This window comes from Pararge aegeria, chromosome 20, assembly GCF_905163445.1.
Source record: "Pararge aegeria chromosome 20, ilParAegt1.1, whole genome shotgun sequence".
In the NCBI taxonomy this organism is placed as follows: Eukaryota; Metazoa; Arthropoda; class Insecta; order Lepidoptera; family Nymphalidae; genus Pararge; species Pararge aegeria.
In genome coordinates this window covers 4,611,785-4,639,271 of record NC_053199.1, presented here as the reverse complement: position 1 = coordinate 4,639,271, position 27,487 = coordinate 4,611,785, and the positions used below count along the sequence as shown (strand labels likewise).

At 36.7% G+C, this 27,487-nt stretch overlaps 1 protein-coding gene across 7 annotated transcripts in view; it reads left to right on the top strand.

Moving 5' to 3' along the window:
- The first annotated feature begins 13,479 nt into the window (after nt 1-13,479).
- The window catches only part of LOC120632546 (tropomyosin-2), a 37,980-nt gene continuing 23,972 nt past the window's right edge, over nt 13,480-27,487 (top strand). For 4 of the 7 annotated variants that reach the window (XM_039902398.1, XM_039902402.1, XM_039902400.1 and 1 more), the window contains exons 1-3: nt 13,480-13,585; nt 23,102-23,252; nt 24,053-24,178. In XM_039902398.1, coding sequence (XP_039758332.1) covers nt 23,139-23,252; nt 24,053-24,178 — 240 coding nt within the window. In that variant the 5' untranslated portion in view covers nt 13,480-13,585; nt 23,102-23,138. The remainder of the gene's footprint in view (nt 13,586-23,101; nt 23,253-24,052; nt 24,179-27,487) is intronic. The other 3 variants (XM_039902397.1, XM_039902399.1, XM_039902396.1) reach the window with 2 other exon arrangements.

Sequence of the window (27,487 nt, the reverse complement as noted above, 5' to 3'; positions counted from 1 at the left end):
GAATTTTTGAACTCCTCACAAATCTCGTAAGTCCACTGGACATATAAAGTAGTGAACAGATCTCTCTCTCTTTAAATTATCTTCTTAGTCCGTCTTCATTATATACCTTATAGTTATAATTCATATAGGTACCCAATAAGAAAGCGTTGATAGCTCAGTATGTAGGAATTCACACTTTCGGGGGGACCAAGTTGGAATCCCAACACACTTTTCTAAGTTAAAATATCACTTGCTTCAACGGTGAAGGAAACATCGTGAGGAAACCTGCATGCCTGAGAGTTCTCCATAATGTTCTCAAAGGTGTCGGGAGTCCACCAATCCGGACTGGGCCAGCTTGGTGGACTAAAAGCTTAACCTCTTCTCAGTAGGTAATGGGTTGATATGATGAATTCTACCTGATCAAATACGTACCCAAGGGATTGTGTGAAATATAACAAACCAAGCAAATTGGACACACAATACGTTGTCTGTTGATGATACGCAGGTATATTCTCCCATTTATTATCTATATTATTTCCTAACCCCTAACACAGCGTTTGAACAACTGTTCCTAACTAACTGGCTATAGAAACAAGGTCGCCTGCCATATGGTATCTATAAGTAGGTAATACCTATGATAAAAACGATGTTACATAGAAGGTAGGTAATCTACGAATTTTAGGCGGATGCATAAAAGCAGAAAAAGCTTTTTGAACTGAGTTGCGGAATGCTGGATCCTAGGTCCATCCCGGGCCCTTAGAAAAGCTTTTTATAAACCAACGTTGGAGAATGAACGCTGAAAATCATTGAAAGCTTTCTTTTAAAGGGCTATTTTGTAAATTACCTATATAGGTAGCTACCTAAAGCCAGCGAAAAGAAAGGCACGTAAGTGTAAGAAAGTATATAGATATAGGCCTTAATAGGTTGCCTAGAAGAAGATAACTTGCCAGGTGTCTTGAGTTGATCTAATAAAGACGTTTCTGAGCACACTTAGCATAAATATAACTGCCATACTCCCTAAAAAGTTAACCCGCTACCATCTTCAGACAGCCGGTTGGCGCAGTGGGCAGCGACCCTACTTTCTGCATCCAAGGCCGTGGGTTCGATCCTACAACTGGAAAAATGTTTGTGTGATAAACATGAATGTTTTTCAGTTTCTCGGTGTTTATCTGTATAATATAAGTATTTACGTGTATTCTATTCACAAATATATTCATCAGTTATCTAGCTACTTAGGAGCTAGATGGTGATGTGTGTACTGTCGTAGTATTTATTTATTTATCTTAGACTCAGCGGCGTGCATAGAGGGTATGCACAGAGTATGCAGATGTTATAAAACGAAGAAAATCTCCAGTACGAGTCATAAAAAACTTAAGGATAGTCATTGTTTAACTTATAAAAAGCCTACCCTTAAGTATCTATTGCTCGTACTGAATATTTTCATCATATTTTATCATCTGCATACCCTGTGCATACCCTCTATGCACGCCACTGCTTAGACTGCATCACTTATCACCAATTGAGATTACTGTCAAGGGCTAACTTGTAGGGTAATAAAAAAACCCTTACAAAAATAAAAACAAAATACTAAACACTGACAAACTGGGTTACCTTACGACGATGATAGACTTTGGAGTCTTGCCAGAATTGCAGAATTTTCGTTATCAGTTTCCTGGCTAAGGAATCAACAGAATCTAAAGCGGCCAACTGGTACTAGCAGCGCCCGAATAAGATCCATCGAAGTTGATATTTGTGTCCCGAGCTGACGCTTATGATTTTTGTTACGTATCTACCTTGGATATGCCCAACTTTAAGCCCACCGACCCTGACTCACCTTACTCTCTAATCTAGTCTGAAGTTTCCTCGAGGCGCACATGGTGTACATTTTACAAATATGTAAAGATTACCCACTTAAAAAAACAACATTTTGTTCATTGGATTCTAAAATGTTATTGATTTTTCTACAGTATGGAATAGGGCTTCCCCAACTGGGCACCGGACATAGATTTTTTTATTGCATGTCTGGCCAAAACAAACGGTGTCTGGCTCACAAACGAGCAAGGCCCAAGCGTGTCGAGCGCAGGTGATTCGACGGTGACTGGTAGATATCAAACAAAAAAATGAATGAATACACTTTTATTTATTGTACACCAAAGAAAAAAAGTAGTTACAGAGATATAAATACATATCAAGAGAGTACAATTAGTTTAGTAGTAAAAAACTTGATTTTACAATTATTTTTTGTCGCACCTTTAAATATTGAGACAAAATCCTCAATAATGTATGGAGTTCGGCCTTTTTACCCAAATGTCTGGCCAAACTATATGGTCTATTGGGTTTGGCGACCTGGCAACTCTAGCTGTACTTATATCCGGAAAATCTTAGTGGCGGAATGTACTATTTAGCATGAATAAATAAATAGGTACACTACACAGATTTATCCGATTGTCGCAGATTATAGAGAATTAACTAAGCTTATGTTTATGTTAATCTTGATGATTCAAGTTTCCTTATGTGGGTATATAGTACCTAGGTATGTTGTTCCTTTAATGTAAGTAAAAGAATTGTTTTGTTCTGGGCCAATTGTTCAGTACCAGGGCCTGCGACTGCCTTTAAAGGACTGGAGTCAGCAAGGTCGCCGCCGCGCCTTTCCGGCGCGCGACAATGTTATTACGACATTACTGACCGACCAACTTACCTACCACTTACGGGTTATGAACATCTGGGATCTGCGACAGTGGTTGTCAAACTTCATTTTTAATAAATATTTCCTCAATCTATAGAAACCCAGTTTAACAGTTTCCTTTTTTACTCGACGCAAAAACGGTGAGGCGTTTTAAGACGTGTCTGTGTGCGTGTGTGTAGATATCTGTCTGTGGGATCTATTTCCCAAACGGATGAACCGATATGGATTTTGTTTTTTTTGTGCGATGAATTAGACGGGAGTGCTCTTAGTTATGTTTAACCATATAACGTCCAAGATGGCCGCCGCCACGAAATGGTGGATTAGATTTTTTTACACAATTCCCTCAGAGAGCTTGAAGAATAATGAACACTATATTGGAAGTCGGCAATAGGCATTTTTACCCTATTAATTATTATCTTGTTTGTAGTGAATGAATGAATAATTTAAAACGTAGCCTATAGCCTAGCCGGTTTTCTTACAGGGGAACCGAGTTCGAATCCCGAAACGCGCCTATAACTTTTCGGAGTTATATGCGTTTTTTTTTCAATTTAAATCATTAAAACATTATTTATTTTAGCGGTGATTAGGATAACATCTTGAAAGTTATAGGTTCTCTGCATGCCTGAGAGTCTCCCATACGTTCGAAGTGAAGTCAACCATTCCTCACATGGCCAGCGTGGCGGACGGAAAATGTCGCGAGATAAAAAATAGATGTTGTTGAAAAAGACAGGATAGTTTTTAGCCCGGGGAAACTATGCCGTTTTCCGCGTTCTTGTAGAATAGGTCCCTAAACAACCATAATCAATCTTATTAAGACAGACAGACAAAAATTAAATAAAAATCTGTTTTGGACCCAGTATCGATTATAAAGCATCCCCCGGTCAAAATTTTCAAAATATATTAAATGTACTGAAATCTTCCAGTTACAGTTTTATTATAAGTATAGATATTGGTAGTAGGAGCATAGAGGACGCTGCTGCCAGATCTCCGTTATCCCAAACAACCACCGGGGACAAAATATATATTTTCATAAAGGACCGCTGCACATTTATTTACACGCTTGTTTGAGAACCCCAGTATCTTTAGAATATTTATTATTGACAGCAATATCTTATTATCGACGTATACTTTATTAGTTATGTTAGCAATAATTATTATACGATATTAATTAAGAATCAAGCAAGTAGGTAAATTGGCACTTACTGCATTTATTAAATGATATTTTTAACAGAATTTATAGTCGGAATGTATAATAGCTTTATGCGCGTGCGAGATTTCATGTTTTTATAAACATTCTTTTTTAGTAGTGCCCTACTTTAACTCGGGGAGTTCTGACATTTCAGACAAACGAGTTTTCGGGGCTAGGTCAACAACATTTTTGAAAAAATACTATTAACTCGAGGAGAGTCGAAATTATAAAAAAAATACTAGAATATACAACTTGAACATAGTTATCGATTTATGTCACCAGTTATTGCACCTAGAACTAACTTTACGATGTAGAATTCAGGTGTCGGTGTGCGCGCGCATCGTATATCGTATAAAAAGCTTATTATCTGTATTATTAAGGAACACTTAATCAGTAACCCCTTCTCATTATCGGAGGAGACCCGAGTTCTGTAGTGGGCCGATAATGGGTGATGTTATGATCTCTATTAAACTGCAAGCAGTGATAGCTTTGTTGTGGCCGTAGGTAGTGGGTAGAGTTATGGCTTGCCTATCGGGGGGACCGAGTTCGATCCCTGGCACGCATTTCTAACTATTCGGAGTTATGAATGAATGAATGAGTACACTTTTATTGTACACCACAGAGGGGGCTGTGATTTTTGACGACCTCCCTGGCTAACTGTATACTTTATTCATACAACAACTTGGTTTGGAACATAATATAATCATAGCTTTAGTTTCGGAGGTGGGCGTGGCGGCTGGAACGCAGTTTTAAACTTTTCCTGACGCCATCGTCTCTTTTGTTATTGATCCAATGTAATCTGATCATAAATAAATGAATTTTGAATTTTTGAATTTTTTGAACGGTGAGCGCTGTGAATTTAAGCAGGAGGTCCCGGGTTCGATTTCCGGCAGGGGCAATTTATAATTTCTGAATTTTCTCTGGTCAGGCCTGGTGAGGGGCTTCGGCCGTGGCTAATTACCACCCTACCGACAAAGACGTGCCGCTAAGCGATTTAGTGTTCCGGTGCAATGTCGCGTAGAAACCGATTAGGGGTATGACTACCATACTCCCTAACAGGTTAGCCCGCTACCTTAGACTGCATCATCAACTACCACCAGGTGAGATTGCAGTCAAGGGCTAACTTGTAGTGGAATAAAAAAGTACTTTTTAACTCCCCAACGCAAAATGACGGGGTGTTGTAAGTGTTGTTGTTTACTGTGTGTGTGTGTGTGTGTGTGTGTGTGTGTGTGTGTGTGTGTGCGTGAGTGTGTATCTTGTCGTGGCATCGTAGCTCCCCAACGGATGAACCGATTTGAATTTTGAAGTGAAGAAACTAATAGATTTAACAAAGCTCATTTCATAGTAAAATTTATACAAAGCTCTTTATTACTGGGTTCTGGTTTACCTTACAATAAAGAATAACGTTTGAATGAGCGTGTGAAACATGTGTGAACGATGTTGTGATCTGAGTCACGAACCAGATAGGTTTTCCTTGCCTATCTAGACTCTAGTGCTAAGTCAAACTTGGCCGTATTCTTAATGAACTGTAACGAGCGCATTTGCCAAGGTAATCGAACATTTTCTGCTGCCCAGTTTTATTTGTATGCAATGTGTTTTAACATTATGATTGATGACCTACCTGGCGCAGCGGTAGGGGGTCCCTGGTTTGATTCCCAGCAGGGGCAATTTGGGAATTGATAATATTTGAATTTCCTCTGGTCTGGTATGGTCTGGTGGGAGGCTTCGGACGTGGCAAGTCAAAAAGATCAAAAACATCTAAGATTAAATGAATCAGGAATTTGACGATTTTTACGCTTTCTTCTGCGCTTAAGTTCCTTAGGTTAGGTTAAATAGCTATAGCTTCTCGTCTTCGTAGTACCTCTATTTCTGATAAACGAGAATTATCAGAAATAGTATGAACATAAACAAATTTTATCATTTTCTTCTTCTTTCTCTGGGCTTGTCTCCGTACTTGGTCGGCCGGAACCTTCCGTTGTACGTTCCTGCTTTATCATTTTATTTATCTATTGAAATTTTACGAATCATCATAATATTATTATTTTGTAATCATACATTCTTACGAATTTTATCGTAAATCACCGTGCCGTCGACAATAGGTAACCACTAAAGAAAAAATCTTAATTTATTACAAGTTATATATACAAACTATAACACCTACAAACTATATCCCATAATTTTATTAAAATAGAAAAGCTAAAGGTATCTTAGATCATATTATTTGTAGATGGAGAGTTTGGTAGAGATATCTTCTACAATGTTCGTGAGCCGGTACGTCATCCCGCGTTATTTCAGTGAGCGCTGGAGACAGGAATAGCCCGGGTCGTCATAACAATCTGGGTGTATTTATGTTGAATACCTATTCGATGTGCAACTACAATGAACAAACATCCATTGAACGTAAGCTTCACATGCTGTGATCATCATCGACTGCAGTCATCATGGCAGATAATCGATTCCCAGAACTGGAAAATAATTGTGTGATGAGCATGAATGGTTTTCAGTGTCTGGGTCTTTATATGTATATTCTAATTCATGTATATCTATATATATAAAAGAGAAAGTGTGTGGGTATGTTCCGTATAGGCTCCGAAACGGCTGGACCGATTTCAATGAAAATTTCAGGGTATTTCCGGATTGACCTGGCTAGTAATCCTGTAAAGTTTGGTGACGATCGGACAACTCCTATTTTTGAACTGTCAAATACAGCTTTTATTTACTATGATGATATTCTATTGTTGGGTGTACATGGGTGTAGATAATGATCATCACCCGCTCAAAGAGAATAGAAGAGAATGAATATGGAGAGAAATAAATGATTTAATATATTATGAGACTTAAATTAAAAATTTAATGATGTAAGTTTATTGTTTAAATAAAATAAAGCAAAATCTAGGCCGGCAAAGCGGGCTGGGTACGCTAGTTATTCATCAAAATATTCATCAGTCATCTTAGTACCCATAACACAAGCTACGCTTACTTAGGAGCTAGATGGCGATGTGTGCGTTGTCGTAGTAAGTATATTACTACATACTACGACAACGCACACATCGCCATCTAAGTATATACTATATATTATATTGTTATAGATAAAATAATATATCTTTTTGGTTGTATAATATGTACCTACTTATACTCGTACTATCATCATCATACCGACCCATTACCGGCCCACTTCAGGGCACGGGTCTCCTCCCACAATGAGAAGATAAAAATACTCTTAACAATTCAATTTGCATTCATCAAAAAAAATATATAAATTATTATGGTAACAATGAATTCATAGCCTCAAACTCCAAATAACTTTTTTAAGCACATCTAATAAGGTTATTTCGGTGTCCTTATAAGGAAGTGCCGCAGATGAGAGAACTCATTGTTTAATTTAATCAAACGTGAATCATATTTTTCAAGTGTTTTCTGATCTTACTTGCATGTCGCACGTTACCTTAAGCATGTAATCAAGAATTCTTGGTAGAAGTCCTGTTAGTCTGACTCATTATAATATTCTTACCGACTCACTGTGTGTTTGTGAGTGCGTCTGAAAAATTATATAGTTTGGGACATTCGGATGTCTTAGTCGTTATTCCCAGCGTATCTTTGCATCGTCGGAGACTTAATACAAGACTGAAGTGTAGCGAAAATGCACCCGTATTTAGCTAACTACCTACAGCAAAATACACACTGATATAATGTCGAGAACATTGGCTGTGCTCAAATACCCATAATAGGTTCCTACGCGACATCGTAAGTCTTTGTCTAAATGTATATGCTATAAATTCCCCAATTGCCCCTGTCGGGGATCGATCCCGGGACCTCCTCCTTAAAACGGAGGTCGTGAAACTATCAAATTATGTAAGTGCTAATGGAGTTACTAGTTATTATCACTACCATCTATTGCCTAACCCTTCCGTTGAGAAAGGCCTACAGTTCAGCTGTGAACTGTTAAAAACTGTTTTAGGTGTATTAACCATTAAATCAATCATAACAATGGTGTGTTACCTACCTTCTAAAGGTTGTCTACCTTTAGAAGGTAGGTTCTTCGGCCGTAACCTGCCGATGAACCCGCAGACTCCAAACGTCTAGACTTATCGAGCTGAAATAAGAGACAAAGGATTTTGGGAAAATCCACTTCGGTATGGAAAATGCTCTTCGATACATGGCGACAGGTAGCTTTATTACAGCTAACTTTAAGTAAGTATATTAATAATTACGGAATGTATTATTAAGTAATATAAAAATATTTAGAGCGATTATACGCCATCCAAATGGTCAACCAAGGCTCCAAGACGCTTGCGCTATTTCTTCTCCTCACGACAGGAGACATTTTCCTCTAGCAGGGCTAGCACAGGTCGGAGATATAAAATATATCCCCCGATTATATACAGCAAAAGTACGTGAACATGGACTAGGAGAAGTTTATCCCCGTTTACTATTATATTATTATTGTGATATTATTTCCACTTGTGCGCCAGTGGTCTCAGATAAAGGAGAAGATAAATTTTTATCCTTTCCCCGGGGAGATAATGGTCTCCTGCCCATGCTGCTGTGCTGGGGAAAAGGACGAAATGTTTATCTTATCCCACTATTTTTATCCACTCCTCGAGCTAAGACGCAAAGGTTGCAGTACTTTGGCTGTGTCAATAGATATAATCGGGGAAAAATTTTCTTTGCGTAAATTTTTCAGTTTAATTTATTAAATATAATTATAACGAGACAAATAAAGATAAGTATAAAAAATATTTTTCCCATTATCTCTTTTATGGTGCGATTGCATAAACATTCAGTACATCTATCTGTGTGTATCACTTGTTATAATACTGTGAGAACTGGGCCGACATCTTCTGCGATTGAAATCAAGCGGAAGAATTGTTAATAATATTTGTTTCTCGAAATATAGAATTGGTGCAACTTGGCTATTAGCAACCATTCGCAATTACAGTTTCGACAGGTTTTGGCTAAAAATTATCTTCAGATTCGCCGTAGTTATGGAATGCTCATTAATTAATGTCCAGAACGCATACATTGATTGTTGTTATTATGACCTTAGGCTTAAAAATTTAAAGAATTGTAGCTCCTATTGCATCATAAATTTAAATTGAGAAATCTGTAAAAAAGCTAGGACAAATATTAGATTTCAGGATACCTAAGTATATTAGAAATAAAGTAATTTTAAAATTTAGTCTGTTCGGATATGGTTTGGCCCGAAATTATACAAGCGAGGATGCATATTCGGTTACAGTTTTGCCTAAAACTGAAAGTAGAGCCGAATATACCTATGGTTTGGGATTCGGCTAAAAATCATGTAAATTTCAAACACTATTAAATACTTAAAAGGTTAAAACTGACTTCAATATGCTACTAGTATGGTTAAAAGAATTACTTTCTGTATTTGTTGAAGGCGTTTAATAAAAGCAGTAGATACTTACCTACATTAATGTACTTTTTATAATCCGCTCAGGCTTTACAATATGTCTCTATTTTATTGCACCTTGAATTAAACGCTCGTTGGCGTCAGATCGTATCAATCAAACACCATAAAAGCCATTTAAGGCTTCTGTAATCATAACGGCCTCACCTAATTGTCTTCGTTAACCGCCGTTTAATTCAAAGGCTGACTTTACGCCAGTGTTGCTGCGTGTTTGTTATTATTTAGAGCCCATTTTTAGGGAGAATTAAGCTTAACACAAATTGGACATGCTAACGACTCACTCGTCCCATATAATACAGATTAAGTGTCTACGGTACCTTTTTTCACATCGTGCATCAATTCAGCAAAAATTAGTAATTAGTTAGTTAATCATTTTATAAAAATAATAAAAAGTGTGTACTTATGTATACGCGTTAGAAGTTATATCCTTTGCCGTAAAAAAAAAAGAAAAATTTCAAAAATTTTATCTCTAAATTGGAATACCATTAGACTCATTACAGACACATACAGACTTTGACAATTGAAAGTGTACACTGTCAAATAATAGCTAACTTCAGGGTGTCGGTAAAAATTTACTCTCATAATTTTTCCCTAACGCGCCAAATGAAGTATTATCTTCTATTTCTTGTGTGCGTGTGTATGTCACTGAACTCCTCCTAGACGGCTGGACCGATTTGAATGAAGTTTTCGGTATGCGTTTGGGTGGCACCCTGGATGGTTTAGATTCAGAAATTAGGCCGACAGATGGCGCTGGGGTCAGCTAGTAACTTTATAAATAGTTTTATTAACTTTACTCCTGTAGCTCTTTTCTCTCGTACTATTCTCACATAGCTCGGAAAACCGATGGAGTAGCTGGGAGCCGTTGGAGGCAAATGGCCCAGGACCGTGCATTTTGGAACTCCCTACAAAAGACCTATGTCCAGCAGTGGACGTCAATTGATTGAGATGATGATGATGATGATTCTCATCCATCGACCACTGAGAGAAACTGTAGTAGCTGACTTGCAGCAGGACCCTAAACTGGCAACACCACATCAGCGGTAGGCAAGGTTAAACACGGCGCCTTAAAAGTTACATCTGGGTCAACTATTTACTTTGCCCGTCTGGTGAATCATCTTATCAGCCGTGCGGTGTTCTGTCGAAATTTACGTGTTACTCGTTTATTTTCCACTTATTTACGTCATTAAGTTACTTGTTAATACGGTTTGGACTAAGTCACGTACCTAATTAGAGTATTAAAATTAATGGTAATTTTTTTTCAATCTTTCTTGCGTAATTAGGTCTTTATTATTATTATTATTTACGGCGTAGTATTATTTATTACTTACGGCGGGTAGCGGGTAGGTTCAGGCTTATACAGATTATGTCAAATATCGACTACAAAAGCCTCATTATTTTTGTTTGTCTGTTTCGTCGATCGCAGTTTTTTTATCACCTTTGTAAAGTCCCACTGATTGTCTCTTGTGAGGTAGCATTAGAGAACTTAAACTCAACTCAACTCAACTTCAGGCAGAGTGAAGTTTGGTGAACTTGGTCGATTATTATTAAGTTTATAATCGGATCGAAGGTTTTACTTGCTCATCGAGGCACGGGATTGTACAACGTCAACTTCTGAACTTCGGAACTGCTACCCCGTCACGTAATTTTACCTAACATTTTTTTTGTTCTTAGTACCCATAACACAAGCTCCGCTTACTTTATTGCAGTGAGGTAGGTACAGTGCAGTGGTTATATCGGACTACTTCCGACTAAAACCCCACGGTGTTCCAACGAGTCGCCTGGTGACTGGGTCACGGGAACGCTTTCGCCTCAAAGCATTTTTTTTGGTTGGAAAATCCTCATAGATAACACTTCACCTCACCAAACTCGTATCCTGGTGACTGGGACACGAGAACGCTTTGCACACAACCCCATCCCAGCCAGCGGCGCCCATCGAGGCAGACTCACCTCCAAGACTACATAAACACCAACGAAGGTACACCGGGAACACGGGGTGTGCTTTTCAATTGGAAGAATTTCGACAGGCGACAGAATCCCCGCATCCATCGCCCGGAGGTCCTTCTCAAGGGGGCAAACGTCCGTTTTGCGACAGCTGTCTGCGAACAACTCTTCTGTATTAGATTTTTCTGGATTAAATTACTACTTCGTGCTCTCTATACTGCTCGGCCTCCTCCCCAGCACATCCTCGCAGAAGGAGACCGCTGTTTCCCAATCACGTGCAGAAGGAGTCACTTCCTACCATGGCCCTAACAAGGGCTGGTAGCGAGAGGTCTTGCCCAACCATAGCTACGAGTAGCTTGCGTGGCTCTGCCCATTTGGGGTAGTCAGCCAATTTGTGACGCAACCTAACCTGCGACACGAACCTAAGGCATAAGATTCCGTGATCCGTAGAAATACACGCAAAGTACTCACGAAAGTTTCATACACCCTCAGCCTAATAATGTAGTACTGCTCGACATAGACCCCTCACAGGACTTAGAAGACAATTGTATTGCTAGGCGGGAAGGCGGGCTTGAATGGTTCGGTAACCTGAGGGCTTAACGAACCCTCCGTTAAGCATGGGGTTAGACAGCACTTATACGGGACGATACTGAGCCTCTTTCAGACAAAGCCAATGAATTTTTTGGCCCGAACCGCGAATTTAACCCAGGGCACTCGACCAACTAGATTTACATAGATTGTATTTATTTAAATTCGCTTTTATAGCGCAACCTTCACCCTGAAAATTAAAAAAATAAATAAAGTAACAGCGAACATGGTAACACGAAGCACGAAGCATGGTATTTTAGCACGAAGAGAATGCAAGGAAAACAATTTCACTTTATAAAAACCGTAACAGATAAAACGGTCTACGAACAAATTGTGATGTAAAGCACTATTATATGAATATTTTGGACGTTTTAGAATTATAATCCAAATTTTTAAGACTAAAGTAAAATGTCAAATAGTTTTTTAAAACAATACTGCTTTTGGTAATGTACACCCTGATTGCTTGTACCTAAGCTTATAATATCTTTATCATATGAGAGCTCAGCTGTGCGCTGATAATGTTTACTTTAACTCATTTCTTACTAATACTATTATAATACTTGAAATAAATAAATACTTATATATATAAATATCAAGAAAAACTATACTAATATATTATATAACGTCTTAAGAGTATCCATTACGATGGATGTATTTTTTTTATTTCGAACATCAAGGTAACGCGCTGAGTTCAATAGTAACTGTATAAATGATTTATTAATGCATTTTATTGTTAAGTGCGTGTTGAACTTGCACATGAAGGGTTCCGTACAGGGTTGCGATATGAAACAAAACATTACATGTAGGTACACGAGCAATTAAGATCGAGCAAAGAATACTGAAATAAGATTTTTCATGTACTAGGAAATATTCTTTATTAATGTAGGCCTATCAGAGGCACTTATGAAGCGTTCATACATATATGTTTACATAATTGTGAGTTAATGGTGATACCTTCGTTTGCCAAATTTAACCTAAAGCTACGAGTGTTCCAAGAGTTCCATGGTCTAAGTCTTAAGAGCCAACAAAAAAACTTAGCCGAATATTTTTTTTTTGTTATCACCATCACACAGTAAATCATTATTTAGCTATGAAGTTAGAGCAATTCACACCCAAGCTTTTTTATCCTTTAAGTAATCCTGTAAGCTTATGTTTTAGTTATTATAGCGAAGTTTATACTTTGAACTTGTGTTATATTTTTTTCCAAGTAAACTGGAAGAAAATGCCTCGTGGCATTTAGGTACCCCTGTAGTTTATTCTAGATTGTGCAATAAAGAATTAAGACAAACAAAGAAGATTTTTTGTTATAAATACAATGGGCAAAAAGACTCGAAGCTCTCTACTTATTTTGATAGGATTTTATTTTCTAAAAATAAATGTTGTCTATCTTTCTTACTCATTAAACATAAACCATAAAGTTTTGAGACAAAATGAGTAAGCCTTAATTATTAGTATTTGTGTTTACTTGTGTATTATTAGCATTTGTTATTTTGAACAAAAAAAGTAAAGAAAATCTGCATAAAGTGTAAACACATAATAATTAATTTGTTTGGTGCTTTTCATGAGATGATGATAGACCGATAATTAGTTGGGTACCGTTGGCACCCTTCGGCTACGGAACCCTAAAAATGAATATTTCGAAGCCTTCTCCCTGACGCGAGCTATATTCTCGGAGCGGGGTTCCGGCCTCATCTCCTTACGTGGCCGTAAGGCGACACCGAGGGACCCGCCGCGCCACTCGCCAGTCGCACCACAGCTCGCGTCGACTCGACATGTAAGTACCAACGCTCTAGTGCTAGTGTTAAGTGATAAGTGTTTTTCAAGGTGCATTCCGGTAAGTCCAGTGCGTCCTTTATAACTGTCCTGTCTACCAAAAAGTACCTCGTGCAATCAAAAAGCCTGGTCAAAAATTTTTTGGTTATCGTAATTTTAAGCCCGACAAATAAAACACCTGAAGATTTTTTCAGAAGTAAACTTTTCAATGAAAAAAAAAAGTTTGTACCATAGTACATACAGATATAAGTTGTTTATGCCTTTCTAAGTTTGGCTAAGAACTAGAATTCCTTATTTTTTCATTCAAAATCAATGATGTTTTAATTACTCTTTTTAAACTTATATACCCATACAAAGAATAATGTGATTCGTTACCGAATTATTAGAATGAATCGATCAGTATTTTTATCTAATTAAAATGCATTTTTAATCTACTTTTTTAAACCTTAAAACGCTCTTAGCGTTAGACATCTGCATTTTGTAATCGCGGCCCTGTTTCTATTTTTAAATATCGCGGTGCTCGGTTTCAGTAGTGCTGGCCAATAGGAAACGGGCTTGTCCGAGTTTTCCCGCGTTTTGGCACTCTGCCAATGGGTAGCGAGCGCGGGAAGCGGAGGCGGTGTACGCATGCGCGAGCTTACGTGCTTTTAGTTTTGAGCTATTATTTTTAGACTGACTTTTTTGTAATATTTCGTGAAAACCATTAAAACTTTAATTATTTTGACATTAGGTACCATCCTAATCTATTTTGCAATTAGTTTAGCTATTCTTTATAAAATTTGCGAAGTTTAATGATATAATTTGTCATACAAGTTAAAGAACATTACTTCTATCAACATTTTTAAATAGCATTTCTATATTATATGTTATGACTAGTGGTTAAGATTCCGGGGTACCGAGTTCAATGTTCGGCACGAAGTTTGGGGTTTTGTACGTTTTAAAATAGTCCTTGCTTTAACGGCGAAAGAAAACATCGTGAGGAAACCTTGATGCCTGAGAGTTTCTATAACATTCTCAAAGGCGGTGGCCTAAACCTTTTATTCTGAGAGGTGACCCGTCCCCTGTAGTGGGCCCCTAATGATTTGATTTAAATTTTAAATATAAAATTGTATAGAGCTATCTGGAAACGATTCAAAGACGGTTAATAACATTAGTTTGTTAAATTAACTAAGGCGATTTAATTATCTATCTAAATACCTACTTAAAAAAATAAATCACGATGGGTATATGAATAAAACAGAACTGAAATAATTATTATTACAACATTGTGGTAAATTCAGGGAATTTGGAATCTAAGCTTCTTGACAGGCTATGACGATCCGATTTGGAATGCAATGCACCGCAGACCGCATGCCAAAGGATCTCGTTTATTTTTTAGAAATGGCGTATAAATTATGTTGATCCTGACTGGCCTTGATGGCATCATCCGCGGTATTGGAATTTTTAAGAGAGCTCAGGGCATGTAGAATGAAATCATTTTTTTATTCCACTTAAAAGTTACCCCTTGATAACAACAGTCTGTTGATCTCTGAACTGATATCATGTTATGGTCTCTAGCTAATCTTTTATCAGGGGTATGGCATTCAAAATAAATTCATACCCTGAATCGGTTTCTTGGTGGCGTGACTTCGATGGTGCTTAACCAGCTCAGACCAGAGGAAATTTAGAAATTGCCCCTCAGGAGATAGAACTAGGGTTTCCCACTTATACGAACACAGCATATTGCGCTAGGAGGGTCGACAAAATCTACTTGCGTTCTACTTTAACGTACTTAGGTTTGTTCGAAAATTACTTTTATTATTTTACAAGAACATAGAAAAGAGGAATTTTGAAAACAATCGTAAATCTTTGGAAGAAGCCTAACGCGTCAGCTTTTACATCGAGGCTTAACAGAAATTCTGATAAGAATTCTGAATTTACGTGGGTGGAAAAATGACAGTTGTTTGTTTTAATAATAACTGTCCTTTGACTGAAAATATTAAAGTTCTTTGTTAGTTAATTGTTAACTTAGGAAGCTTGCCAAAGTCGGTTTCTATAAAATAGGAAACAAATCACGAGACATGGAAAATGGTCAGCCTGTTAAGAGCTATCAACATTTTAGGTCAGAAAATGTTCACGATTTCCAGGGGATGTGGTATGATAATTTAAAATATATCACATTATTTTAACGGTGAAGGAAAACATTGTGAGGAAACGCATGCCTGCGATTTCTACATGATGTTCTCAAAGGAGAGAAAAGTGAAGGTGTCAATCCGCACATGAGCAGCGTGGTGGACCATAGACTAATCCTGACATCTCATCTCATTCTGAGCGGAGACCCTGTAGTGAAGCGGTTATAAAGATGAAGATTATTATTGTGGTAGTTAAGTTAATAGTAAGTTGAAGGTTTACATAGTTAGTTAGCATACAATGAACGATTAAGGCTATGTATGGTGCCAACCGGATGTTGTTGTGCTGATTGTTTCCTAAAACGTTTTAAATTACGATGCAGTCGTTTAACTTGCAATATACCTATGCCGTGTGGTGACAGCCCATACAATCGGACAGTTGTCACCACCTCCTCTTCCCACGGTTGTCGTATGAGGGAATATAACGGAGGAAAGCAGCAGCATTCTCTGTGCTACTACCACCATTTACTGCGATCACCGAATCGTCTGCACAGCGAGGTAGGCAAACCCTCTCGTCGGTAGAGGCCTTTAGTCCAACATTGTTAATTATGGTAGGTCTCGCTCATCCTTACTAGATTATTGCTGCGTGGTGGGTCTATGCTACAAATCCTTTGCTGCTATGAGAGGAGGTCTTTGCCACGCATGAGGATACTAGAATACTAAGGCTGAGGTTGGTTACGAGATAGGTACTATGTTTAATTAGTCAGAAGTCATGCAAATAAATTTGTATATTTTTGTGTTTTCCCAGTGTAGGGCCACAATTGTTAGATCTCAGTTTGCCGGAATTGGGTAATCTAAGTTGACCATTCACGGATTTCACGATGACCCATCAACCCTTTACAACGACTGCACTGCCAAAACCAGAAATACCAAAAATTTGGATGTTAACTGTCAAAGTCTGTCAAGTAAACTGTCATTTTAAAATAATAATGCATAAAGAGATAGATTATGAAACCTCCGACGACCGTAAGCACTAAACGAGGCATTTGCCCAACAGTGGGCTTTCAAAGAACGTGCTGACTTTAAACTAACTAACATACAAACAACAAACTAACATCTATGTTAACGTGTTGCATGTACCAAGTTTAGTTTAATAAGTACAATATTATAACTAAGCCTTTTACGTTAAAATTAACTACAAACAAAACAAAAAAAGAAATAATTAAAATAGTAATAGTAATAGTAATAAAATAATGTAGTTGTGGTGTATACAACGTGTGACAGAATTACGAAATAATATGGAAGGATAAGGTAAGTATATTTCATAAGGAATAACCCTGTAAAAATATTAAATTAAAAGAAGCATATTTATTTTTCCATTCAAACGAATTCAAACAATTCTAAGTGTTTAGTTATGACAACCCTATTGAGAAAAAATACCGACACGCGCATAGTACCAACCCTACAGGACGCGTACCTAGTAAAGCGACAGAAGTCACTTGATTTTAATTCTGTGGGCTTTAATTCTAGGGCTGTATCTGATTTATTTTAGTTAACACTTCGGCAGTGGTTTACTCAAAAACTTATAGGGTTTTTGTTTTGACAGATAAGTATCAGAGACAATACATAATGTACCCCAAGAGCCTGTGAAGTATTATTTCGGAATTCATTTACACGTTGTATATTTCGATTCTAAATTATTTTTTAATAAACTGTAAACAAAGAGATAAACAATTCAATCCGATTTATTTATTTTTAAAAGTAAGTATTCACGAAACTTACAATAATACAAATTCGTATATCCACTTATTATGTTTTTAGGTTAGTCGTTCTAGGACTTACATAGGTTACGCTTTGTACAGTTTAATTCTATAATTTGAGTTAATTTAAATGCGTGTTTTACTCGTCACCCCTAATTAATTGTAATTCCTTTATTCACCGAACATATACAATTAAATTCATTTAAAATCATGGAGGTGTGACGGCTTTCCGGATCTCAATTTTTAACTAAACTAATCTAACACTAAATCTAACAAATCAGACAACCCCATATTTTATGTAAGCATTTAAAAATTTAGTTTAGACGGGGGTTTTTTGCTATGGTATTTTTAAAGTATGTGGGTAGTCTTTGTAACATCTTGGTTCACCACATTAATTTCATCATCTACCTACATTTTTATGAAAAAAACAATTCAATTTTAAGTAGTTGTATGTACTCGGATATGTTTACGGACGCCAATATTATTATTTGCCACAAGGTACCTACATACAGGTCCACAATTGGACACACGCTTCATCTCTCGTACGAGAGAGGGAATCATAGCCATATATAGATATACATATTAATAAAGTCTTATAGATAAAGAGAAAACAAGAAATAACAGAACCAAAAAAAAAATATATAAAATGCGTAAAGGCGGTCTTATCGCTTTAAGCGATCTCCTCCAGACAACCTTTTATGGAAGTATGAAGTAAGGAAAAACGGGATATTGCAACAGGTTAATAACTAACGATAACATAAATTACATACACTTAACAAACACTTACAAACATATAAAAGTACATACATACATACATCATATTAGATAAGTAAAATTCTTTTAAGCTATTTTTAAAAATGTTTACTGTCTGTGACTGTCTTATATCTCTCCGCAATTCGTTACACTTTAACATTTAAATATTTTCGCGTATATATTAACTGTGTCAAAGCTTTGACCCACTACGTTTCTCCGCTGCTGGTTGGCGGACTTCCTCTACAAGCTAGCCCTTGAGTGCAATCTCACCGCCTCAAGTGTTGATTCAGTCTAAGATGTTAACGGGCTAACTGTATGCCACTTTTCCATAACTCTAATCGGTTCCAACACGACATCGTACCGGAACGCTAAATTCCAAAATCGCCCCGAACCCTCTTATAATACCAAAGCGCTCACCATTGCGCCAGGGAGGTTAAAAAGGTTTTTGTACCTGTACTGTGTATGGTAAACCTTCATTATGAAGATAAAATGCTAAAATAAGCAATCGGGAAACGGCAAACAGAGATGATACGAGCGATGAATGCATTATGTTTGCGTATGGCACACATTTCATTCACGTTATTGTTAAACCTATGTTATTGCGGTGAATTTGCATACATGAAAACTTTATTGAAATGATTCGATTTGGTGGCAAAAACAAGCATGCACATCTCCGGACTAGCTCTGTCACAAAAAGCTCTGGTACTTCACATACTTAAGAACATACGGAACCCTCATTCGGCCATTATTGCATGCAGTGCATTGTGTCCAAAAATAGTAAATACGCCCCACGTACATCTCACTACACAGTTCATACCCGTAAAATGTTGCCAGCATATAAACTTTTTCCCATTTTCCCATTTTATGGTAAACGTTTAGAACATTAGAGGTAAAATAATTCCTGTCAACTGCAAAATTGTACATAGATGGCACTTTTAATGCGTACATTATATGTACTCATAAAAAGTGTCAAAAGTGCCAAATATTTTACATTACATGTACAATATAACATAGAAGTGAGTTGATGGCGATAACTAAATTCAACTTAAAACTAGAGCTACGAGCTAGGGTTCCAAACACGCCCTGGAGAAGCCCACAACAAACTTAGCTGGTTGTTTTTTTTTGTTGTCACCATCTCACATTGTCATTTAAAACTATTAAAGAACCAACCTGCTTAGGGCAATAATTTACACAAGCATTTTTAACGTTGACGGAGTCCTTAATACTATATATAAGAACTGACTAAGCACTACTATATGAAGTGAGTTACCGCCGGTTCGAGAAACACTGCTAAAGTGGAGTGGTTTTTGATGCTACAATACTAGTCGTGTACACGGTTTCCGTATGTTCCTAATTCTGTGTACTACTACTAAAACATTAGATACATATTACATTAGTGCATTAGTGACACGCATGTTCTATGAACGTGATCTTAAGACTATGAAGTAACTAGTAGCGTATCAATTATGCATGAAGATGTCCTAATAACGTTAGTTGTTAATTAGTTTATCTCGCGAGTATTGACACACGTCGTAATTTAAATAAGGTTAAAACATAATTTATACATTGAAATTTAAAAGCAACCGACTTTCAATATAGTGTACACTATTGTACTGGTCATGCCCTTTATTTGACACCTATATTCAGGGAGTTGTGAAAAAATGTGATTAACCATTTTATTGTGACAGCCATCTTGGATTTCAAATTTGTCATAGTCAAGCCCTTTTTCATTTGAGACACATATTGTTGGTTTTGTGAAAAAATATGTAATCTGGCATTTTGTGACAGCGGCCAACTTGGACCGATTTTCATCAAATATAGCTAATTTGTATAAGTAATTAATTAATTAATTTATATAGTAATTTGTACTAATTTACCTTTTAAAATAAAAAAACAAAATCAGAGTACGTCCATCCGTTCGGGAAATATGCAACAGACAAACACACGCACACACACACCACACACACAGACACGTCAAACTTATATCACCCCGTCGTCGTCGTCGGGGTTAAAATACGAGTTGGTACTTTAACCCCCGACGAACGACGAGTTAACGAGGTACCTATGCTATAATGTTCGTGGTCTGATCTTCTGGGTACTAACTGAAACTCAGGTACTAGCTTTCAAAAACGATGATAGGCTATTTATACTTGCGTCATTGTTTTAATTTGACAAGATAGCACAAGCATCAATGCCCATAAATTAAATTAAATAAAACTACCAGACTAGGACGAGGTAATAGATAAACCAACAAAGAAAAAGGCCAGTAAAGTAGCAAAAGAAAAGTCCTTCAAATAATAACTCGACCGTAGTAAGGTGTAAGAAAAGAAGAACATAGATCTACCTACTTACTCAAATGTATACAGACAGATAATTTTTAGTACAATGACCATATGATCCGGAGGCTGTGAGACGTGATTCAAAGGAAAAGCATTCCTTTGCGTGAATCATATTTAGCAAAAATGCATCTGAATGCAGGAGGTACTGACCGGTCGGGTTAAGTAATCGACCTTTGTTCATTTCGTTCTTACACTGAACAAAGACAAATTTATTTTGTATCACCTCTTTTGTATTCAAACTTAAGATCTACTAACCAAAAACTAAAATCAACATATTGTAACTAATAGATAAAGAGTTGTGATAACTGACCTTTTTATTAATACTTCCGTCTCCCATTCGGGTGGAATGAGTGCAAATCCCTGGACGCACCTCCAAATATATGGGCTGTTATGAAGATGATGAACTAATATAGATTTCTAAGGATTATATGCTTCATTACAACGTGGATTATTCTTAGCAGCTATATATACTAGTAAAGCTTGCGATGAAGCTAAAAGGGAATAGGCAAAACCGCACCTGGACTTAAGAACCGATTAAGTAAGTTTTAATCCATACCTCCGCGACCTTGGACTAAAACGACTTCAGAATGCCGTATAAAATAAAATCACGGGTCGAATCTTTGCTGAAGAAACACGTGTGTTGAGGTTTTAGAAGACGTCACTCGTTTTCTAGTTCTCTGTTATTATATCTAAAATAGGTGTTATAACAGAAAATCCTAGTAGCTATTTTGGGTAACTTCATTTGGTGTTTGGTTTTTGGTTTCGGATGTTATTCTTCTATTATATGATACCTATTTGATAGTTCCGGTTCCGTTAGTTTCGATTATGTCAGCTCACCTCGCTGTTCATGACAAAAAAATATATAGATTATAAAAAAATAGATAATAAATATATAGGTATTTAAAACTGACAATATTACCTTGCTTTGCTTGGAACTTGGAACTTTCTAGATCCAAATTCCAAGTGTGGAATGAAGTACAAGGCGTTACTAGTTGTACGCGACCACGTAGGCTGGTTTTGTTTCATACATTCTTATCTATAGCATACCACTCGTACCTACTTCGTGAAACCTAGTTTTTCTACCAAATTCATTTATCGCCAACTGTTACCATAATGTTTAACATACAAAAGAATGTTAAACCACGATAACTCTATATATTTTGTTTAAAGTCACGAATTACGTGACTATCTGTTTTTTCTAAGTTTATGATTTCTTAACATGAGAGTTTTGAAATTAATGTAAAAAGAAAATTAAAGGAAGTAGGTAGCTTATGTAGTGCGAGGCCAAGTAGTTACTAGGAAAGCATAAAGTTCGGGTGGAACCGCCATGTAGCTTTTCCGGCATTGTGTTTCCTGCCACGTTGTACTGAAATACCTTCAAGGCGTGAGTGAATATGCATTTTCTCGGTATGCGTACCCCAACCTAGATGTCATCATTGCCTTCTATCAGGCAAAATTGTCGTTAAACTAAAGCTTTATTAGGTATAAAATGTGAATACATAACCCTACACGGATTTGTCATATGCTATTGGGACTGTGAAAGTTATGTGAGGCCTCCCTATCGACATTTGTTTATTTTCAACTGGCTGGTTCTTAATAAAATAAGTTTTTAAATATTTATATGTAGTCTGGATATTAAGTCTGTAGGTATACACATTTATGGCAGTAGGTATAAACATGAATTCTAAGATCAAGTTCTAAACACTTGTAAGGAACTCCTAAAATTTATTTAACATAGGAGCGGCGTTTTTACTTCTCTAAAAGATTGCCGATAGGTAAAAGACAAAGGCATACGTATTTAAAATAATCTAGTACGTCAACCTTAGCGTAAATCTATTATCACTCAAGGACATGTTTTGAAAACTTCATAAAATTGGACAAACTTACCTCACTTGAACTTTACAGTGTACTAGGGGTACATAATAGAAAGGAACATCATAACGAATTTAGATAGTTTTCTGAGTTCGTTGAGGATCATGAATACATCTAATGGCAAAGCTGCGCAAGGTAGACAAAAAGAAATGGACAACAGTCATAAAGGACGTAGGAGCAATGCACCGCGTTCCATAAATAGCATGGTCGGGATTACTTTACAATTGTAATACATACCAAACTATTATTATGTTATTTCTTAAGTTTTTATACATTTTACGACAAATTTAGGTAGTAAATTATATGTAGGTATACCTACTTTACATAACATATTGTTCATAATTACAGTGCCATCACAGTAAGCAATAAGAATACTAAAATATATCCCAAACTCCATTCTTTCTTACATGACTTTTATCATGAAAAATAGTAGTTTTTCTTAGTCAAAAAAAACTATTGTTTGACCAAAAATAAAAATGTATGTTTGTTTAAATACAACATAATTTAGGTACATGAAAAGTTATAGCTGTTTTGAAGAATCTTAAATCATTACAATCCTCTATTAAAAATGTAAAAAAGTCAGCAGAAAAATTCTTACGGAGTTTAATGAGAGTGATTTTAATTTTTAGTATACTATAGGCTTGAAGCAACATTGTAAGGTTTTAACCTTTTTTATTTTCCATAGTTTTCATCAAGGGGAGTAGAAAAAAAAAACCGCCACCATGGACGCGATCAAAAAGAAGATGCAGGCGATGAAGCTGGAGAAGGACAACGCACTTGACCGCGCCGCCCAGTGCGAACAGCAGGCCAAGGACGCCAACCTTCGTGCCGAAAAGGTACTTCCTTAGTTATGCTCTCCGGGTGCTAAAGTAGTCCAAGTACCTATAGTGCTCAAGAAAAATTGTTGCGAGCGACAAACAGCTAAAATAGTCCAAGTACCTTTGGTGCTAAAGAAAAATTGATGCAAGCGACAAATAATTTTGGCATTATTCAATTAGCTGAAAAGGTAATTCCTTAGTTATTCTCTCCTGGTGCTAAACTAGTCCAAGTACCTATGGTGTTAAAGAAAAGTTAATGCAAGCGACAAAACAATTATGGCATACCTAATTCAATTAAAATAGCAGGACAATGTTTTCTTCTAGAATCTTGTTTATTTTGTGGGTGTGGCCTAGATTTTCTGAAAGAGGAACTGCTTATTTGGTTAGGGAAGAAAAGAAATGCTTGAATAACACAAATTCTATGAACTTTTTCTTGATCATATTATGAGAGAAATACAGATCTTGGTTTCCGCATAAAACAGAGTAAATGAACACTCTGACAGTACTAACCGATGAATAACCGAAACACAGATAGGAAACTGATGGAAGTATATAACGGTTAGTGTATCTGAAGCCCAAAAAGCCCCAAACTTGATGTCTCGATAAGAAAGACGGACTTTTTGTATTGGTTATGGCATATTTTCTTCGACCGACCTCCTGGCTTTCATCAACGCACGTTGGGAATGTTTTTTGGGTGTAAAGTTGCAATCCTCTTTTAATCCTAAGGGCAGTATGTCTGAGTGATCCACTTTGAATAATTCCGGGAATTTTCGGAGCTTTAAGTAGTTAGTCTTTTAAAATGTTTTATATGATCATAGGCAGAAGAAGAAGCCAGACAGCTCCAGAAGAAAATCCAGACCATTGAAAATGATCTTGACCAAACACAAGAGTCCCTCATGCAGGTCAACGGCAAACTTGAGGAGAAGGAGAAGGCTCTACAAAACGTGAGTACCTCTTAGTTTTTAATCAGAATTATACTTGCCAATTTTAGTAGCTTGCTCAATGCATGCTCAGTGTTCCGCGTAAAGTTTTCTACTGAACACAGTAAATGTACAACATTTAATGATTTGTAAAGAAAATGGTAATGCAAACTTAATTAGTTTAATGTAATAAGTACCTTCTTAAGTGCGTCTAACGTTATTCATGAGTCGTGAGGGATGAGAGAAAGCCTTTCTTATTAGATAATAGCCGATGGTCTTCTTTGTGCCACACAAATACCTAAGATAGTGCTCCTATAAAGCTAAGTTAAGAATACGCCAGAAATTGGGATACAAATTTTCTTTATAGGGCACATATTAAATATTTATATGTAATTAAAAAAAAATATTTAATACTATCCGTACGCGATCTGACGAGACAACCTAGTCGCGATATGTCAATGCGTTTATTATCTATCTATCGATATATCTTTATTTATATATTTCTTGTGTGCGTGTGTATGTCACTGAACTCCTCCTAAACGGCTGGACCGATTTGAATGAATTTTTTGGTATTCGTTTGAGTGGCACCCTAGATGGTTTAGATTCACAAATCAGCCCGACAGATGGCGCTGGGGTCCGCTAGTCTATAAATATAAATGAAATGCTGTTCGTTAGTCTCACTAAAACTAGAGACAGGCTTCACCGATTTGGCTAATTTAGATCTTGAAATATTCGTAGAATTCGGGAAGGTTTAAACGGTGAGAAAAATATTAAAAAAAGGACAGCAATATACCTACATAATTCTGTTGTACGTATATTTGTCACCCAATTCCTCCTACACAACTAGGCCGATTTTGATGAAATTTTGTGTGTATTTCAAATAGGTTTGCAAATAAAATTGGACCCGATAGGTGGCGCTGCAAGCACCGTTACCAGGCAAGACGACGACTGCGGGTCCGCTAGTCACTTATAAATAACAGATGTGTGTATAAATTTGGTATACCAGATGTTACACTATAAAGGGTTACACTAAAATGAGCGCTTCAAAACGAACAAACAAAATATTCAGCCGTAAGCTATCTCTGTATACTGAATATATAGGGATTGCTCACCGCTGAATAGTCTCTATTTGTTATTAATTTATAGCGGCTAAAACCTTAGAACAGCTTAGATGGGCAGGAGACATTTACTCCACGGCGAAGAAAAATCTGTGTATACTCTCCCACAGTTTCTCCACTCTCCGATCTTGGCACGATTAGAAATAATATATAAATCGGATATTTTACTGTCCTGTTGCTGTGTTATAGTCATCATCATCATCACATTGACCCAATACCGGCCCACTAGAAAACACGGATCTGCTCCCACAATGAGAAGGGGTAAAGGCCGTATCTACCACGCTAACCGTGTGCGGACACTATGTAGAACTCTCAGGCATGCAGTTTTCCTCACGATGTTTTCCTTCACCGTTGAAGCAAGTGTTATTTTAATAACTTAAAATGCAGCTTGGAAAAGTTAGAGGTGTTGCTGGGATTCGAACCTGGCCCCCCGAAAGTGAAGTAGCTCCTACCCAGAGGCGTGCATAGAGGGTATGCACAGTGGCGTGCACTTCATACATGCACAAAAGCACTGCATACCCAAATTATTTTATATAACTAGTATTGAAGGGGAAATTTTTCCATTTTATGCCATTTACCTGCTTTATGCATACCCTGCTCGCAAACCCTGTGCACGCCACTGGGCATGCACATGGTATGCAGATTATATAAAATCATAAAAATCTCCAGTACGAGTAATAAAAGACTTAATGATAGGCATTCTAAGGGTTATAAAAAGCCTACCCTTTAGTTTTTATAACTCGTACTGGAGATTTTTATCATTTTATATAATCTGCAAACCCTGTGCATACCCTCTATGTACGCCACTGCTCCTACCCAATGCGCTATGACCGCTACATCATCATGGTGTTATAGTAGGAAAACCAAATGCAAATCCTTTTGAGAAAAGGTTATAGGAAAGGTTAGGAATAACCTTCTTATATGACTTACTAATACTTGAAAACATATGTGTATCATATCTTCCGTAAGATTAGCTCGCAAAGTTAAACCAAGCATATCTTAAGGCCACGAAACCTTAAAGTATCAAACAACCACGTACTTAGCTGTTTACCGCTACTGCGCGTTCTTTTCGGCTTTTATAAATCCGGAATCGCTAGTTTTACCGGAATTAAAAAAAATATTTATTTCAAGTAGGCCTAGTTTAAAAGCACAAATCTTTGAATTCCTTTGCTTTTTCTCCTATAAAAATGCAGGTTTACTATACTACGTGTAATAGAATATACGAAATAATACTGAAGGATGCATAAATATATTTCATAAGGAATCATCCTGTAATAATATTAAATCAAAAAAAGCATATTTTATACCGACATTATGCTAGGCGACGCGTACCTATAATATACAGAAGCCACATGATAAATTAACAGAAGTCACATGATTTTTATTTTGCATGTGATGTTAGGGCTGTATCTGATTTCTTTCAATTAAAACTATGGCAATGCTTTACTCAATAACTATTAGTTTTTTGGTTCTACAGATAAGTTTTAGAGACAGTACATAATGTTCCTCTTAATTAATCCTGTGAAGTAATATTTCGGTTTACAGTTTCACGTTGTATATAAACTGCTGAAAACTGCATTAAAATCGATTGCGTAGTTTTAAAGCAGATCTTTAAAATTACCAACGTAGTACAAACAGCGGGGTCGACTACGTAAAGATGTATAGAAGTATGGAAGTATGGATTTAGTTCTAAGTAAATATCCAGTGTATTAATTATGAATGTAGGCCTCGCACAGATGTTTACAAACTATGCCCGCGAGCTCGCGTACCTCGGTGGCTATTTCCAGCCCGAGACACCTAATATGGGCTCGATGCCCGGTGTTTAGGTAAAATTAGACTACCTACCGACCGCGTTCTACGCGTGCTTTCAGCTGCTGTTTAAATATCACAATCTCGCTATTTGGTTAACTAGTTAATTACAAAATGTATCCAATCTTTTATGAGTGCTAATGATTTTATGGAGGAAAACCATTTTATTATTGAGATAAAAAAATTATTGCGGTTATTTATTAGTTAAGAAGATAATCTATTTAAGTTCGAATAAATTGCCAGCATTTTTATTTATTATTTTGCCATAAAAGCAATTTTTAAATATACTACTCAATTTCGCCGCGCGTAACCGGAAAATAAAGAAACCATTATTAGGAAGTAAGAAATAAATAATACGAATGATAATATATTTATTAAAAACAGTTAATAACATTATTAACTGGTT